At 41.6% G+C, this 16,163-nt stretch overlaps 2 protein-coding genes across 10 annotated transcripts; both read right to left on the bottom strand.

The window, feature by feature from the left end:
• Positions 1 to 673: 673 nt before the first annotated feature.
• LOC135585919 (uncharacterized) lies at positions 674 to 6,499 on the bottom strand. Of its 6 annotated transcripts, none has more exons than XM_065183987.1 (8): positions 6,287 to 6,499; positions 5,739 to 5,838; positions 5,057 to 5,268; positions 4,371 to 4,521; positions 4,110 to 4,234; positions 3,827 to 3,889; positions 3,659 to 3,727; positions 2,746 to 2,871 (listed from the first exon to the last, which is right to left on the bottom strand). In XM_065183987.1, exons 3-8 carry the CDS (start codon positions 5,243 to 5,245, stop codon positions 2,761 to 2,763), a joined length of 708 nt encoding a protein of 235 aa, XP_065040059.1. In that variant the 5' UTR covers positions 5,246 to 5,268; positions 5,739 to 5,838; positions 6,287 to 6,499; the 3' UTR covers positions 2,746 to 2,760. The 6 variants fall into 6 exon arrangements, with proteins under 6 accessions (XP_065040054.1, XP_065040055.1, XP_065040059.1 ...); XM_065183984.1 differs by lacking the exon at positions 2,746 to 2,871 and adding an exon at positions 3,056 to 3,508; XM_065183985.1 differs by lacking the exon at positions 2,746 to 2,871 and adding an exon at positions 3,056 to 3,508 and having other exon boundaries at positions 5,739 to 5,789.
• Positions 6,500 to 9,547: 3,048 nt separating this feature from the next.
• Positions 9,548 to 14,825, bottom strand: LOC103985749 (uncharacterized). 4 transcript variants are annotated; one of them, XM_009403559.3, is made up of 3 exons: positions 14,497 to 14,825; positions 14,164 to 14,385; positions 9,548 to 12,900 (listed from the first exon to the last, which is right to left on the bottom strand). In XM_009403559.3, the coding sequence occupies exon 3, from the start codon at positions 12,786 to 12,788 to the stop codon at positions 9,768 to 9,770; it is 3,021 nt and encodes a 1,006-aa protein (XP_009401834.2). In that variant the 5' UTR covers positions 12,789 to 12,900; positions 14,164 to 14,385; positions 14,497 to 14,825; the 3' UTR covers positions 9,548 to 9,767. The 4 variants fall into 4 exon arrangements, with proteins under 4 accessions (XP_009401834.2, XP_065040052.1, XP_009401836.2 ...); XM_065183980.1 differs by lacking the exons at positions 14,164 to 14,385; positions 14,497 to 14,825 and adding exons at positions 13,477 to 13,603; positions 13,690 to 13,835; XM_009403561.3 differs by lacking the exons at positions 14,164 to 14,385; positions 14,497 to 14,825 and adding an exon at positions 13,842 to 14,081.
• Between the last annotated feature and the right edge of the window lie 1,338 nt (positions 14,826 to 16,163).

The following is a 16,163-nucleotide window of genomic DNA, read 5'->3' as shown; positions in this document are numbered from 1 at the left end:
TAGGGTTACATATATTATCCGATCCAAAACGAAAAGCACAATCAAATTCGAAGAGAACAAATTCTTTAGACGACGTGCGTCTGGGTGATTAATTACCAAAAGAAACAATCAAGAAAGATTCCAAGGAACAAGGACCGTGAAGTCCGGCATACCATCAAGAACTCTGAAGATTTCTCCAACCCGTAGATTTCACAGCCGCAAACGAGAACCCCAAAAGCAAGTTTTCGACGGCGAACGGTTGCGCGGTGGAAGCTTCTCCGGGGCTCATCGTGAATGCGGATACTAGGAGGAGCAGAAGACGGCGACGAGAAAGGTTGGGCTGCGATGGTGGTCAGCAAAGACGAGATGGGTTTGAAGCTTCGAAAGAGTCGAAGCGAGGGGACAACCGCCATGGGACAAAGAACCGGCTGGATGACGTCAACATATCTCCTTATTATTATTATTATTATTATTATTATTATTATTATTATTATTATTATTATTATTACAACATCAATATATATATATATATATATATATATATATATATATATAAACATGAGACTATATGCATGTATAATTAATTAAGTAGATCAGTTTTTGGTTTTCAACACAGATAATTTTTTCTTAATTCCAACTTCGCTAAAAAAACAATCGTTCTTATTGTGAAGGTTTGATCCATTGTGTCGAGTCACAAGAAATAAAATTCGATTAATTATTTTGAGTTTGAACAAAAAAGCCTATAATTATTCTGCAGTGAAAAGCACAAAAAAAAGTATTTTTTCAGGTAAATCACCTAAAAATAATTGTGAGGAAAAGATGTCGACGTATTGCACCCAAGCCCGGCCCACGTACACGTTACGACGTCCGAAGCATGCAAAGATCCATGATTAGGAAACACGGCACGTTACGACGACAACTACCAACGACATGCATCAAAGCAAAGACTTGAGAGACCGCGCCTTCATCCTCTTCCTCCCTTTCCTCCTGTAGCTCCTCCTGCCCTCCTTCCTACCATCATTTCCATCCCTCCCACTGTTATCATGGTCATCGTCCTCGCTGTCCTCCTCATCCTCGCCGGCCATCGGGGTCTCGACCTCCTCCTCATCGGCAGCCGGATGACTACACCCGTCGCCGTTATCACTGCTGCTGCCTCTCGTCTTTCCTCGCCAGGGACCGAAGCCGGAGTAGTAATAGTAGAAGCTAGAGTCGGCTCCAGCTGCTTCGGTCTTCTTCTTCCTACGGCCGACGTCACCGTGGCTTTCCTTGGGTGACCCTGAGGCCTTGCCATGGCCATGGCCATGGCTGCAGCTGTAGGAGCGGAGCTGGGCGAGATGGTAGTTGCAGAGCGAGTGTGGGTGATGCGCCCGCCGCTTACAGTGCCAACCTTTGCCGTCGCTCTTCTTGCAGCTCGAGCAGGCCTCCGTGGCCGCAGCTCCTCCTCTGGCTTCGACAACGTCGTCTTTCTTCTTTCTCCTCGTCTTGGCCGTCTCCTTCTTCCGCGACCAGTTCATGCGTGCTTCGCTGTCAGAAAAGCATCGCTTTCCGGCATGAGGACCTACGTCTCCGTTTCGCTCCATTTCCCAATGGTCTGGGGAGCTGAGCAAAAAGGAAAGAGGGAGAAGACGAAGAAGAAGAAGAAGAAGAGCAAGGTTTGATGGTTACCTCTTCGGGACACAAGCTACAGCAGCGGACTCATATTTGATGCGATTTCCCGGAATACCCCTCACTTCTCCCACTTTAGCTTTCACGCCACTTCCCAGAATGCCCCCGTCATCCTCTTCTTCCTGCCATCGTTTTAGGTCGAGTCGCCGTCGGACCAAGAACAAAAAATCCGCAAAGAGAGAAAGTAAGGGAATCGAAAATGAGACCAGGGCAACAGCGCAGATTATCTGATTGCTCTATCGTGATCGATCGAGCAACTAGGGTTTCCAGTTTCCGATTCAATTCCCTTTCTTTCATGAATCGGAAGCGGAACTTCCACAAACAAATACCAGCAGAGGAAGCAGGAAGCTAGCTGGAATTGTTTTCCGACATCAGCTCTCATGCTGCCTCTCCCAACCGGATCTATTTCCAGCATTAGGGATGAAAGCGAGCAAGAAACAAAAGGAAAAACCCTAACTTTGAAGGAAACACTCTTGCTCGAGAAAACGCGAGGGGCAGAGTCTTAGGCCAGAAAAAGAAGTCGAAATTTAAGCTTTGTATGCTGATTCAGCAGCCGAAAGGAAGGGTTTTGCAAGTTAAAGACGGAGGCGGAAGAGGAGGTGAGGGGAAGATGGATCGTACCTGATCGTAAGCAGCTACGAGATCGAGGCACGTCAGATCATCCCAGGGGGAGCGGTTCAGCTCGCAGAGGAGAGCGGCAGCGGCGGCGGGAGCCGGGACGTCGGTGCCCCACGACCGCGGCGGCGCAGCGGGCAGCGGAGAAGAAGAGCAGGCGGGCAGGGTCGTCCCCAGCAGCCGGTTGGCGCATTTTCGGATCCGCATGGCCGATCGACGGCCGCCGAGCCAGGCGGAGGGCAGGGTGGGAAGGTGGGACGGGCGGCGCGACGCAAAGCGAAGAGGTGGGAGGTGGTGGCTACCTTCTTGCTTGGGATTCTCGGGGACGCTCCCTGCCTCTCTCTCTCTCTCTCTCTCCCTGGAATGCCTTTTATTATTATTATCGTTATCGAGTTATAACCCGTTCAGATCTCAACCTTGTGATTGGAGGAACAGTTCGGGGCCCAGTTGGTGCACCAACGGGGAAACGTTTGTGAACAGATGGCAAATTCTTTCTTTTCATTAATGCCCATGGAGTTGCACAGATGCACGGAAATGCCCTCCATGCCGCATTGAGATGCGTGAAAGGATGGCGCATAACATGCAAGTCCGCCGTCGTCGGAGCCTCGATGTCTACATGTCGATGGTTTTGCTTTTCATTAGTAGAAGAGAGTCAATGGAAGTAAGCATGAAGATAAAATAAATATTACCTTATGAACCAAACTCAATATTTATCTAAATCAGACTGTTCTTTAGTCCTCTTTTCAATCTTCATTTCACGATTTAATTAAAAACACAAGTCATCAATATTGGCCTATTGAGAGAGAAGCACATAAAATGATTGTTTTTGGATGAACACACTCGATGATACATCATAATAAACCAACCAGTTGTCCATGTTAATTTAGGAGCTCATCAGCTGGCTTTTCCTGTGTAAGATTTTTGGAGTTGGGTTGCTGCAACCTCTAAAAGAGACTGCACTGATACACATGTTCTTAACTTGACTACAACATAAATCATTAGACAGCATGGTTAGTATCATCACACTACAATTTCTTTCAAGTTGGTTTGGCATGAATTGCACCAACTAATTGGCTAATTAGTTCAAGCACACAGATTTCTTACTTCACCAGTTGATCAGATCTATGCTAATTTCTCGTGTCGATCCTGCCGCACCGCTTTGTTCCTTTTTTCTTCTCTTGGAGTAGAGAGTTTTCAATCTCTTTGCAGCTTGGATGAAGCCTACGATGACTTGCATCTCATCCAGTTGCTTGTTGCAAGTGGGAAGGTTCAATTATAAGATTAATCAGAAAAGTGGGGGGCTTACAAGGAAATAAAGGAGATATGAAAAATAGTTGTCGATGCAATTGGTGTAGCAGATTCTTTAAACATATAAAAGAATGATGGATAGAACAAGTACCTGTGAGCGGAAATGACTCTGCACCACATGAATCAGCTGTTCCTTTGTAGGGTTAGGGTTGATGTTTACCTATTTATCAATTACTCATTTGATGTTAAACTTTGCAAGAAGCAGGTAAAAGAACTACCAATGAGAATAGTTGAATGGTTGTTCCACCAAGAAACATACAAGATTGAAATGCCTCCCATATCTCCATAAGGTGGGTGTTCCAAGCTTTGCCAGATTTACTCTCTGTTCATAGTCTACAAAGTATAAGCACAGGTTCTCAACATGTATATAACCCAATCTACAAGCTATATTTTTGAGATGACCGATAATATGCACATAAAAAAGTTTATTTTCTCCTAACATGTATACACAACCACCCTATTCAATAAAAAAATATCTAAAAGTTCAAAAAAGAAATTACTACATAATGTCATTTAAGTTATTCAAGTCAATATTTTCTCACCATCTTGTGACCATTAGAGTGAGTAGTGCCTCGATGGTTGCTTCGTCCATTCGACTTTGCCAAAGATGTCCATGGCCTGGTATGCCTAACTCTTGGTTTTGTCGGTTTATGGAACTCTAAGCTAGCTGCGCAAACAAGGTCATTTTGTAAAGAGATTATAGTGCAGGTTTTAGTTCTCACTTCAGGCAAACATAATCCTACATCCTACCATTTAGATGGACCAAGTTAAACAAATAGTACTTGCCAGTCTGGATAACTCACAGTAAGCAATGTCTTTGTATCCCACAGCTGAACCACTGCAGAATGAGTTGTCACAGTCAATATTATTATCATCGTCTTCATTTCCTGTAGGAGCTTCTAAGACACTCAATGCGTTTCTTTGTAGTTTCACCTCCACCCCATTCTTTAGGACCTGATCAAATGTCATAACATGAGCTTTTTATTTCTAAAAGCAGCTAAGTACGGCTAAAAATATATGGAAATAATAAAAAAGGAACTTATCAAGTGTCAAGTTTTCTCAAATTATTAGAAAGGATAATGACAAGAGTCGAACAAGCAATCACACAGGTCTAGTCAAAACTTTTTTAGATAATATCTGTGAGCTAAATTAAACACATTAATAAGTGACTTACTATAGCCATCTCACCTATGCATTTCTAAACATATTGATAAAACTTAGAAAAGTAAGGACAGTCAACTATGAACTGATATGGTAAGCTGATTGTGGCTCAATAAATCACACTGGAAATGGTTGTTTTAGCGGAAATTTTTTTCCTTTTTTTTTTTTCACTTTCTCTACATCAGTTTGAAAAGAATTCTAATTGGAATTTGAATTATGGATATAGGTAATTAATTCCTCATAATATTCAATCATCATGAGTTCTGTGATGCAAGAACTAGAGCGGAAGTCAGTAAAAGAACAGATACGATGAAAAACAGTTACTTACCAGCCAATGCCAGCCACCAAGACCAACAGCTTTCTTCACAACACCTTGAAGCCCGACTAAAACAGATTTTGTTCTGTTGTTACCAGTTACTATGACTTTAGTGTGCCTGGGAAGCACCGAGAGCTCTTCATCACCACTTTCCTCCCGAGATGTAGATAGGGTCCGGGCTGAACACAACTCGGCCTCCATGATTTGAATAAAATTCTTACCACCTGAGTTTCAAGCAGAAAAAAATACATCAGATTTCTTCAGCTAGACAGAGAAGCTCAACCGTTAGATAAACTCGATACTATAATTCAAGATCACAAAAGCAAAAAAATGATATGGCACGTAGTAATGCAATGACATTTGAATTAGGAATAAGTAGGGTGATTGTGTATGTATGAGTACAACATCACATCTTTCAGGTGCAGGCTTATCCCCATGCAGGACCCGCACCTAAAAAATATCAATAGAAGCTCGATCAACACCAAACAGATTGTGACTGGACTTTGGAATATAATCCAAATGCTCAAAATTGTAACAGGCTACTCGACATCCAACAAATCTTGTCAGAGAAGAAAATTACTCTCAGAAACCAACATTTCTGAAAGTTATTTGCAGGCTACATAATGAGTGACTTGGGAACAAATCAAGTCATAGTGATCGATGCCAACATGCATGTCAAGTTCCACAAACTCACCTGATTCTATGAGCCGAGCGACTTGGACAACATATTCATGGAGTGATCACCCTGTTATAGATTAAAGAGGTGCTGAGACGAAAGCCTACTTTTACGAGTCCTACAAAAATGAAATGTATAATTGAAATCGCATATCAAATCAAGCAGTAAGTTCGTAGACACTCGGAGAAGAATCGACTGTATATTTTGTACCATCAAAAAATCACTTTTTTCAACACCATCCTGTATCACAATATCGATCTCTCCAAGGATTAGAAATTAGAGAAGGAAACTAAATGCAAAATCAGAGTAGGCGAGCATGTTAAATTGATCTCACACGAACAGATTACATTTTAATGTGGTTCTTCGGATAAAGCATGCATTAAATCCAAAGAATAAAGTATCCAACTGAAGGAACAGAATGCCAATCTCCCACCAAAAAAGAAGCCAATTCAAATCCATCGTCGGGGATCTAAATCTCAATTCCTTATAGTCCTTAAACAAATCCAACAACAAACCAAGACGAAACATCAAAACAGAAACCAAACAAGCAGATCAAAAGGCAATACCACAATGCTGCAGGCAGCAGCGACGCAAAGGACCGAACTCGAACGAACCGTCCAAATGCGGGGGATTAGCCGAGGAAATCACAAGACCTAGGGCTTTCCGCGATCACGGAAACGGGCAGATCTGCGAGAACTGGAACCCGGAAAAGGGATTCGTGCGATCTTTTGGGGAGGGGAGAAGGGGAAGAGCGCAGGGGAGGGCACAGTAGATGCATTACGACTGCTGCAGTATTAGCAGGGGAGCGTTTCGGACCGGCTTTTAAGGAACCTTCCGGTCGGAAGCCGACGCAGTGGCTACGGCTCGGCTTCACCCGGTAGAGTCTTAAAACGGTTCTGTACCGTTATACTCCTTTTTACCTTTTTTGTTCACCGAACCATTTTCGTCCAAAATTTATATTATTTTGATTCAGTTAATTTACTTTTTCGTGTTTTCTCTTACACAAAAAAGATCATAAACCAATCAAATTATTTTTTCGTAAAAGAAAATTCGATGAAATATGATTAAAATTATTTTTTTATTTTTACGCTTTTACCACTCAACGCGTTCGAACTTTTCCATTCACCCGAGTCACGTGGGTTCACGTGAGCTGCCGACCGGCCGAGTCGAGCCGAGCCGAGCCGAGCCGCATGGGGAACAACGACAACGACACGCGTACGCATCCGGCTGTCGGGATCTAATCCGCAAGGAGACGCCGTCGTCGACCCGCGAGGAAACGACTCGTCGACTACCCTGTCGGGGACCCAAGCGGGCCCGCATCGCTTCTCGCGCGGGTACGCGTCGGGTGGGTGCGTTCGTCCCGCCGTGCGGCGCGCCCGGGAGTGACAGATCTATAGGGCGCGCTACAAGTCCGGAATTTAGGAAGCAATTGGAGTCCGGCCTCGGATTCAAAAATAAATAAATAAATAAATAATAATAATAATAACTAAAAAATAGAAAGGAAGATGATAAAAATATACTTAGCATTATCACCTACGTGTCCGATGTGGGCCCACATCAATTTCATGAACCATGTAGAACCGTACCATATCCATCCAAAATTGATGAGAGAAAGACCAATAGAATAGAACATGGTGGAATAGGGATGGATTGGACCATAGTATACATTTAATTATTGTACCACTTGAATGAATCTTAGATATTTTAGATGAATGATTTGGAAATGAATCAGTTGATCTCATGAGGAGGAGGAGAGAAAGAACACTTGCTCTAAGCATATAGGTGGCTAAATCAAATCCCAATTTGAATCTTGTAATTGTCTTTTTTTTTTGTCGGTGTTTTAATAAAAATATTTGTAAATATAAATTTAAATATTATATCTGTCTCCTTTATTGGTATTTTTATCAAAAATATTTATTTTTCATTTGAATTTGCACCATATATTTGGGTTTCAAGTCTAATCGAAATGTTAGAATAAGGGGGACATTTTGAATGGAGCTTTGATCAATCATGTCATCAATTTCCCCCTCTTGGTTGGACAAAATGTGAGCATATTGTAGTTTCTAATCACCGAATGATCGAAGATGGAAACGAAAGATCCATTAATCAATTCACAATCCAATCTGTAGCTTATCATATTCATTGATGATGATAATAATAATAATAAAGAAATCCTTTACGACGAAAGCTTATGATGATCGACAATGATGAGAGATACTTAAAATATTAAAAAAATTAAATTAAAAACTCAAGACATCTTTTTGAAAAAGCTAAAAAAAAATCTTTTTTAAGAAAATCATCTTACACTTTTCATCTAAAAAAAACATATTAAAATCTTGTTAAGCAAATCTATCTAAGGTGCTTGAATTGGATTTATCTACTCTTGTAATTAGATTTAGGATGAGTTGGAATAGAAAAGTGGCATTGGAGTCAAATTTAGGTCAGGATTGAAATACAAAGGTGATTAGTGATGATGAGTTCCACATTAATAATTACTCTCTGATGAACCTTCCATGGATTGCATCCTTCCTCTATTTAGAGCATCTAAATTCATTCCAAATCCAATCCTATCTATAATAACTTAATCTGACTTTTATAAAAAAAATATTGCTTCTATTAAAGATATCAACTAAATTAGCTACTAAAGACATTAAATATCAAATAGCTTGGAAGTAGTGTCACAGAGAGAGAGAGAGAGAGAAATGAAATTGAGCTACTGTATTAAACAACACATAGAAGTATGTTTAGCTTAATGATAACTTCTAAGAGAGATATCACAATGTAACCAATACAAAACATAAGCCATATTTCCTTACATCTGTATAACATGTCCACAAGGATTCTTTCTAGTGTCAGCTGCACAAAGATTTCAAGGCAAAATAGTACTTGAGATGAGCAGAGTCTCTGCTCCACAGTAGCATATTCTTGATATGATCAACCCAGATAACATAGACAAAGAACTCTAAATGAACAAATTAATGACATATCTACTGCTGCAATCATTTTCAGGTGATTGCATTTTTCTTTGTTTTCCGTGATATGCTCCACAACTAACATAACATTTCAACAAGAATCTTGAGAACAGTTAAAAGCAGCAGTCTCAGAAGGCATAAACCGACCAAATGCAATCACTAAAATTCATATCATATTAACAAGGTTATTACAAAATTCAACCTAAGCAATGTAGTTAGATATAATAGAATGGGAAGAAAATTGATGCAAATTAAAAGGACAATATCTATTCAGTTCATCAGTTTACTGATAAGCCAAAAGATTGTTATTCAAATCAAATTCAGGTATCATAAAACTATACATCGACAGGCATATAATCCACCAAGGAGTCGCAACATATATGAGTGTCAATGTGGATCCATGGTTCTGTGGCTTGGAGGTCACAAGATACATTCCCAAGATGTCATGTGTCCAAGGCATTTCCTATAGTAATATTTCCGATCAGTAAATTTAATTCTTTGGCACCAAGCGAGGAAAGAAATATCATATTTTTCTCTTGAAATGTTGCAATGAGTCATGCATCTCTCAAGCACAGAATCTAAGACAACTAAGTACCATGTTTACTCTTAAAAATGGTATTTGTGATAGTTTCCAACAACATACAACTCATTGCAACATTTCAGGGAAGAGTGTGCTAATTTTCCTATTTTCAAATGCTGTCGAAGAATCTAAAATACAAGTGAGGATAATGTTAGACAGAATTTTTCAGTGTCAACCACTTCGACGTCAATATGCTAACAGCTCAGTTCAAGTGACGGTATTCGGCAATGCCGAATGAACGAGCACAGTATAACATCTAGACAAAAGCAACCACATAATAGAATGTCACCGCTCGGATCTAACTCAATATATATTGGCCATAAATTTTACAAGGGCCAAAGAGAGAAAAGTCTGTCAGAAAGTAAATCAAGAAGAGAGGAGAATTAAAAAAGTGAAAGTTATTCCCATGTTATTTGAAGCCGAGACATTTCTGTGATTCTAATGTGAAACCACATGAAAGAATGTGTAGCAAATTTTGAAGAAAATAGATAAAAATTAACTAACTTGGACATTCATGAGAAGCCTTGTAACTTTACTTAGTGTCTCTCGAGCAGATATGGTGTCCGGATGATGCTCGCCGCATATGGAAGTCCTAATAAATATAGCCTCTCGAATGAGGTCATCTCCTTTGTCATACTGTCCTCCCTTGAGCATTAGTTTTGCCCTTGTTTGTAAAACAGTTGCCCTCAAGAGTGATAATTCCTGCCAGAGATATGTGTTCTGAGAATCAGATTGAACTTGTCTGACGCAGCAGAATGATTTATCAAGCCACTTCTCAGCTCGTGAAACGAGGGAGTCCGCAGCAACTTCTAGAACATCAGTTGAATGCTGGAGAAGATCCAATGCTGCATTGCACTGGGATAGGTTGACAAACATGTTTATTGCAAGTGGCAGAACCACACGTTTCATGAAAAATAGCAACTCGGACGGTCTTAGTCTCACAACAATGGGATCAGTTGCAAATCCGAAAAGTAAGAAGCAAGCTGCCCAGAGATGCTCAGGGTATAGAGAAATGGAATTTCTAAGGTAAACTGCTTGTACCATAGCATGAGCAAACCGATTGCCCCCTCTTTTGCGAGCATATAATTTGATGAGTTCATGGAAATGGATACAGTCAGGTTTTGTGCTGCTTCTCCCAATCCCAAATCTGATCAACATGGAAGTTGCCTCAGCTTCAGATCTCTTGATACGAGAAGCAGTTAAGCTGCCGGATAATGCATGCCAGCACTTCTTCCAAAGGGGGGAACTACGACGCTTCTCTGGAACCTTGTGTGCAGCCAAAGCTAAGAGTGGTATTGGAATTGCAGAAGGAGCAAACCAACCGCTTACCTGAACCATTCTGGTGGCCAAACTCCTTGGTCCGTCAGCATGATCAAATATGGAAAGACAGACATCTAAAAGTTGAACAAGAACTGCATTTCTTCGAAATGTAAGAGCCTCTCTTTCAGTCCATGCCATATCTCTCACAGGCATTCTATTAATAGTATCAAGAAGTCTACTTGGAGTAATAGGAAGCTCGGAAAGAATGGCACCAACAATGGTAAGACTTAGTGTAAGCCTGCCGAGCTTCTCCTCAATGACCCTGAGAGCATCAACTTCCACCATGGGATAATCCTTTACGCCTCCCTTCATCAAAGACAGTGCCTCCGCACCAGATAAATAAGACAGATTCATGGGATCCAAGCTCATCACCCGAGGAAGGCATGTAGTTATTATTAAGTGTGTTTCTCCACCAAAGCGTGGCAGCAGATCCATGATATCTTTTTGGTCCCACCAGTCTTTCTCATTCTCCAAATTATCTATAATAATTAAGAACGGGATATCTCGAATTAATTCTTTCCTAACACTCGCAATGGCTTCCTCTTCCTGCTCCTCAAAGCACTTTGTTCTTCCTTTCTCAAGAGAATGATTCTCGATGCTAAGGTCAACTTCCAAAAAGGTTCGCAGAGCCAAATAGTTTTGCCGAAAATATCTGGCTTCTCCTCCCACCCATAAAACCATCTTATATCTCTGAAAGAATCTGTAAGCATATTCCAAAATTAACTCTGTCTTGCCAATTCCAGACTCTCCAGAGACACAAGCAATACCCTTGCCGTATAGTATCTTCATGGATCTTTTTCTCCTGGTGTGCCTGCTTCCATTCTTTGGCCTTAGAGGGCGGTATCGTTTTAGTGGACTTCCCAACCTTTGCATCTCTATTTCATTCTCAGATTCCTTCCATAGAACTGGCTCTTTTCCTTTGCTGCTGCTCTCTGATTGTTGATCTTTTGCATCTTCTTCTTCACGATACTTGTCAGGGCACCCGATAACCAGAGATTTTCTCCTGTGCCTCGTCTTGAGTTCAAAATATTCTCTTTCTCCATCTCCACTAACATCACCAAACAGAATAAGTTCCAACTCGGAGAGTTCCTTTTTCCGCCCAACAAAATCTTCATTTCGAGGGAACGGGAATTCCTCCTTTTCCACCCTTTCCCTCCATCTATTAATTCTATCAACCACGCTTCTCCTCCCCAATCTTGTAGCTAGAAAAACAACTGCCTGCAGTACACAATCTCTCCAGTTGCCATCACATGCCTCCAACCGCCAGTCCAACAGCCTTGAGAGTCCATCAATGGCCTCTCTCCATTCTCTCTCCAAGCCACCATAAAGCATCCATAACTCACCACCATATTTCTCCCATAATTCTCCCCTCTTCTCGATTACATCTCTGGCAAGACAATCACCAGCGCCCAAATCAAAGTAGATTGGTATCAGATTTTTCTTGTTCAGGAAACATCTAAGCTCCTCTATGCTATAAGGGTTCCCAAATGACTTCTTTGTGAGTATCACCACACCGTAGGCAGAAGCATTCATTATTCTTTCAACTGCATCATGGCTGCGAGCATTCCTACATCGAGCCCTGTCAGATGCAAAGCAACTGATCCCCTGAATTTCCAGCTCCGCACGAAGCCAGTTGGCAAATCTCAGCAAAGATGGCTTCCTTCCATGAAAGCCTATGTACACATCGTAGCTCCGAAGTTTACTAGTTGAAGAAACTGAAGCTGTAGGCCGGGAACACAAAAGCTTCCCCTGTTTTTTGCCCAATCTCTTCTGCTTCTCCCCTCGACCCAAGAAATTATTTCCTGTCCCCTGGCTATTATTAGATGAACTGCCATTGCAAACACCATTAAAGGAGGAAACCAGAGTAAGGTTGTTATATACGGCTCCTGGAGTTCCAAAATTACTGGAAGAACAGAAACTGGGAGCAGGAGAAATATTGGAAGCAACAAAATGGATATTAGATATTGACTGCAACCGTCCAGTTAGGGAGACAAGATGATCCACGGTAATACCGACACCGTTTGGGCATGCGGCACTGTCATGCTTTAGAGGTTCAGAGGTATGTGTTGATGGTGACCGTGGGGAGAAGAAAGGGGACTGATTAGCAGAGACGAACGCTGAAGAAGAAGATGAAGGGTTCCGAAGGGTTGTGGCAGATAACGCCCCGACATTGGAGCTTTCTTGTTGAAGCTCCATATATCCATCTTCATAAGATATCCACCACTTTCAGTGTTTGATATTTGATTTAACTAGACTTTGCTGTCCCTCAGAAACATGGAAATGTATTAACTCCAAATAAAGTGGTGTTCTGAAATAAGAAAGGATCAAGTATTAGTATATCACAAATAAGAAATCTAATTAACACAACAATATCTTGAGATTAAAAGGACAAAAACTCAAAGCTGACAGCCAAATCAAGAAATCAGTGCACCAACTTTGAATTTCTTCTTTTCTTTCTAGGCAAATGAGTCATAGCTGTAAGAAGCTTGAGTTCATGGTGATGACAGTCATCACCATGATCATCACCTAAGTCCATGGCGATGACAGTCATCACGTCAAGTTTCAAGAAAACCGACCAAGTTTCGTGGGCAATCTTAACTATGCTGACCTAAAAAAATAATTCTGAAGATTTCAAACTGAAATTACTATAACAATACAGATTTTCTCATCCGGTAGATTACAAATCTGAAATTTTCTCCTTTTTAATGGGAAAGAAATATAGTCAAAGAGGATAAACAGATATGTGCTGGTGGTAATCTGACCATCTCAAGATGAAGACAAGAACCAAGTCCTAAGCTTGAGAAACCAATCAAAAGCAGAAGAAAGAAACTTATTGGCATAGATCTCGAAAAGGAAAGCAACTCGTGAGCTTAAACTTCCTAACATGGAGCAGAATCCTCTGAAGTTTTCGGAGCAAGGACTTCAGGAAACAACCCTCCATTTCCTTATACATTCACGATGAAGAAAATGGCGAAGATCTCGTCAGATTAAATGCATTCTGAGGGCAAAATCTGAAAACAAGAATGGGAAGGAAACTGAGGCGAGATCCCTGCACAAGAGCTCAAATTCACAACATGGGAGAAGGGCTTCCAAGAACCTAAAGCCGCATGTGTCTTCGATCCAACAAGTTCACTATGCAAAGATGCAGCGACCCTGCCAGATCTGTGCTGGCTTCCCTCCTTTCATGAACTCTATGTAAAGATCCAGACTTTAAGATTGCATAGGATAAAAAAGGCATGTTCTTAATACCCTAATGCACGCGAGATCCAAAAGGATCCCACCAAATGTCAACAAAACAAATGAGTCGCTTCGTCAAGAACCAACAAGGGACAGCGAAACATCGCAGGAACAGCGAAAAAACCAAATCTTTTTCGTGATTCTTGCTCGCAAGATCGTTCCTTTTTTGTGGCCAAGGAAAAAGAACGAGATCCCTGAGGGCTATGGAACAGACGCATAAGAGGAAGGTGATCTGGCGGCCATTGAGGGCGTGACAGGGACCTGAGAGCCACCAATCTCTGGCAAAAAACAGAGCACGAAGAGATTTTGATGGGTGGAGATCAAGAAAGCTTACATCTTTCCTGCTCTCTTCCCCTCCCCGACGCGCACTCGCATGGATGCCTGCCTCCACTTCCCCTCCTCACTCTCGCCAAATAGACTAATCTGAGAAAACAGCGGAGCTCCACCGTGAACAGCGATAAGATATATCGGAGGGGAAAAAGCTGGTGCCTTTGTTTATTGACAGGCGGCGCGTGACAACAAGCAGCAGTTTTGTACTGTTTCTGTTTCGTGTTTCCTGTTCTTGAAAACAAGAACCGGTTTGATGATAATAAAGGAGAAGCAAACATCAAATTCTGAAGCATAAATCTCAATTTTATTGTTTCCAAGCTCAAAATCCAATAATCACCTCAAAGCTTTACGCTGTGGTGCAGCTCAAATCTCAAGATCGATGGAAGTGTTTCCGAAAACAAAACCCAACATGTTTCCTGGCCTTGATCTCAGACTTTATCCAGGGAAGAGTTATAACAGAAAGCAAGACCGTATGGGAGCACCAGAGTTACTGTTTCCTTTTCCCTTTCTTTGGTCTCCGAGGCCTTGAAAGAGCTGCAATTATGTTAAAGGAGGTCTCTGTCGACAATGCTTTGATCTTGTCACTTGTTGCCATTGTCCTGCCATCCTTCCTTCTTTAGGCCCCTTTTTGCTGGTAGAGGAGGCTGTAGAGCCCTCCCCTCTCTCAAGAACAGCATGAGGGTGTGCATCTGACACTGAGGTAGGGGAAGATGGAAGTACCCTCCCTTCCTCCTCTTCTAGTGTTTGGTGCAACTGAAAGAGTCACCAGCCTCTGTAATGTACTTCTGTAGGAATCATCACCACCATTATTATTATTCTTTGTTAGTGATAGCCGATGAAAACATTGGTGCTTTGTTTTGTTTTGGTGCATCTCTCTCCATCTGTCCAGTCCTCCCTTGTAGATTTTGCTACCATGTATGAAAGGTTTTCAGGGGGCGTTTATGGAGTTACACTTTGCCTGACTGCAATATCTCTGTCACACGGTGTCAGCTGATGGCCAACACAGTAATGTTGGTAACGAGTTCAGAGAAGATGGTGCTTCCATCAGCTTCTGTGGCCGACACATGACATGCACCCAAACAAAACCATCTTTCTATCTGACAGTGTTGGATGGTAATAGCAGGTAAAACCCAAGCAAAACCAGCAGCTGCTTGACTTCATGAGTTCCTCATGCAACTAAGTAATCAGGATGTGGTCATGGCCTCATCCTCTACATCTGCTACTCCTCCATGGCCAGCACCGGAAGCTTTCATCTGGTCCACCAATGTGGGAGGAGAGATCTGCTCACCACATCTGATGGTGGAGGATATATGTCCTCCGAAGTACAAGTAACATGTGGTGTGCTCGAGACCATGGTGGAGTCTGGGGATGAGGGATGGAAGAATGTGGAGGGTGTCATTATCAACGCAGACAACGCTCCGCAGGGTATTAAGGAGGGACGCATGTACGACTCTTCTTCTTCTTCCATGGGACAGCCCAAACCTTGGAAGAGATGGTCTGCTACTTGGCCAGAATCCTCCATTGTTTGCTACATTCGATTGAGTTAGATGCAAACAACAACACAAGTAGTACATGGAATTCCGGCTTAGGTTGACAAGATATGGTTGGTGCTTGAGGAAACCAAAGACATCTTGTCACTTCAAGACAACATTCCCAATGTGCCAACATGAGAAAACATATATTTCTCTTATTATTATTATTATTATTATTATTATTATTATTATTATTATTATTATAGATTCATTAGGTAATACAACCTAATCAAGAGTTGAACAGGTCCATCAATTAGGTCACCTCATTACTTCTAACTGGAAATAATGGGACTCATTACTAAAAAGGATAATAGAATCTAAAAAGGAATTTAAGCATATCTTAGTATATATGGCCAATGATCTATAGTGAATCTATGGTGGATAGCATGTTGGGTTACCGTTTCAGCCTTTGGTTGTGATAAGAACAATTGTGTCAGCTGGCAAAGAAACCCTAAACAATCCCACCATTTCT

The sequence above is a fragment of the Musa acuminata genome, chromosome BXJ1-5 (assembly GCF_036884655.1).
Source record: "Musa acuminata AAA Group cultivar baxijiao chromosome BXJ1-5, Cavendish_Baxijiao_AAA, whole genome shotgun sequence".
In the NCBI taxonomy this organism is placed as follows: Eukaryota; Viridiplantae; Streptophyta; class Magnoliopsida; order Zingiberales; family Musaceae; genus Musa; species Musa acuminata.
Note: the sequence above shows the minus strand (reverse complement) of the source record. Positions and strands in the feature narration are given on the sequence as shown.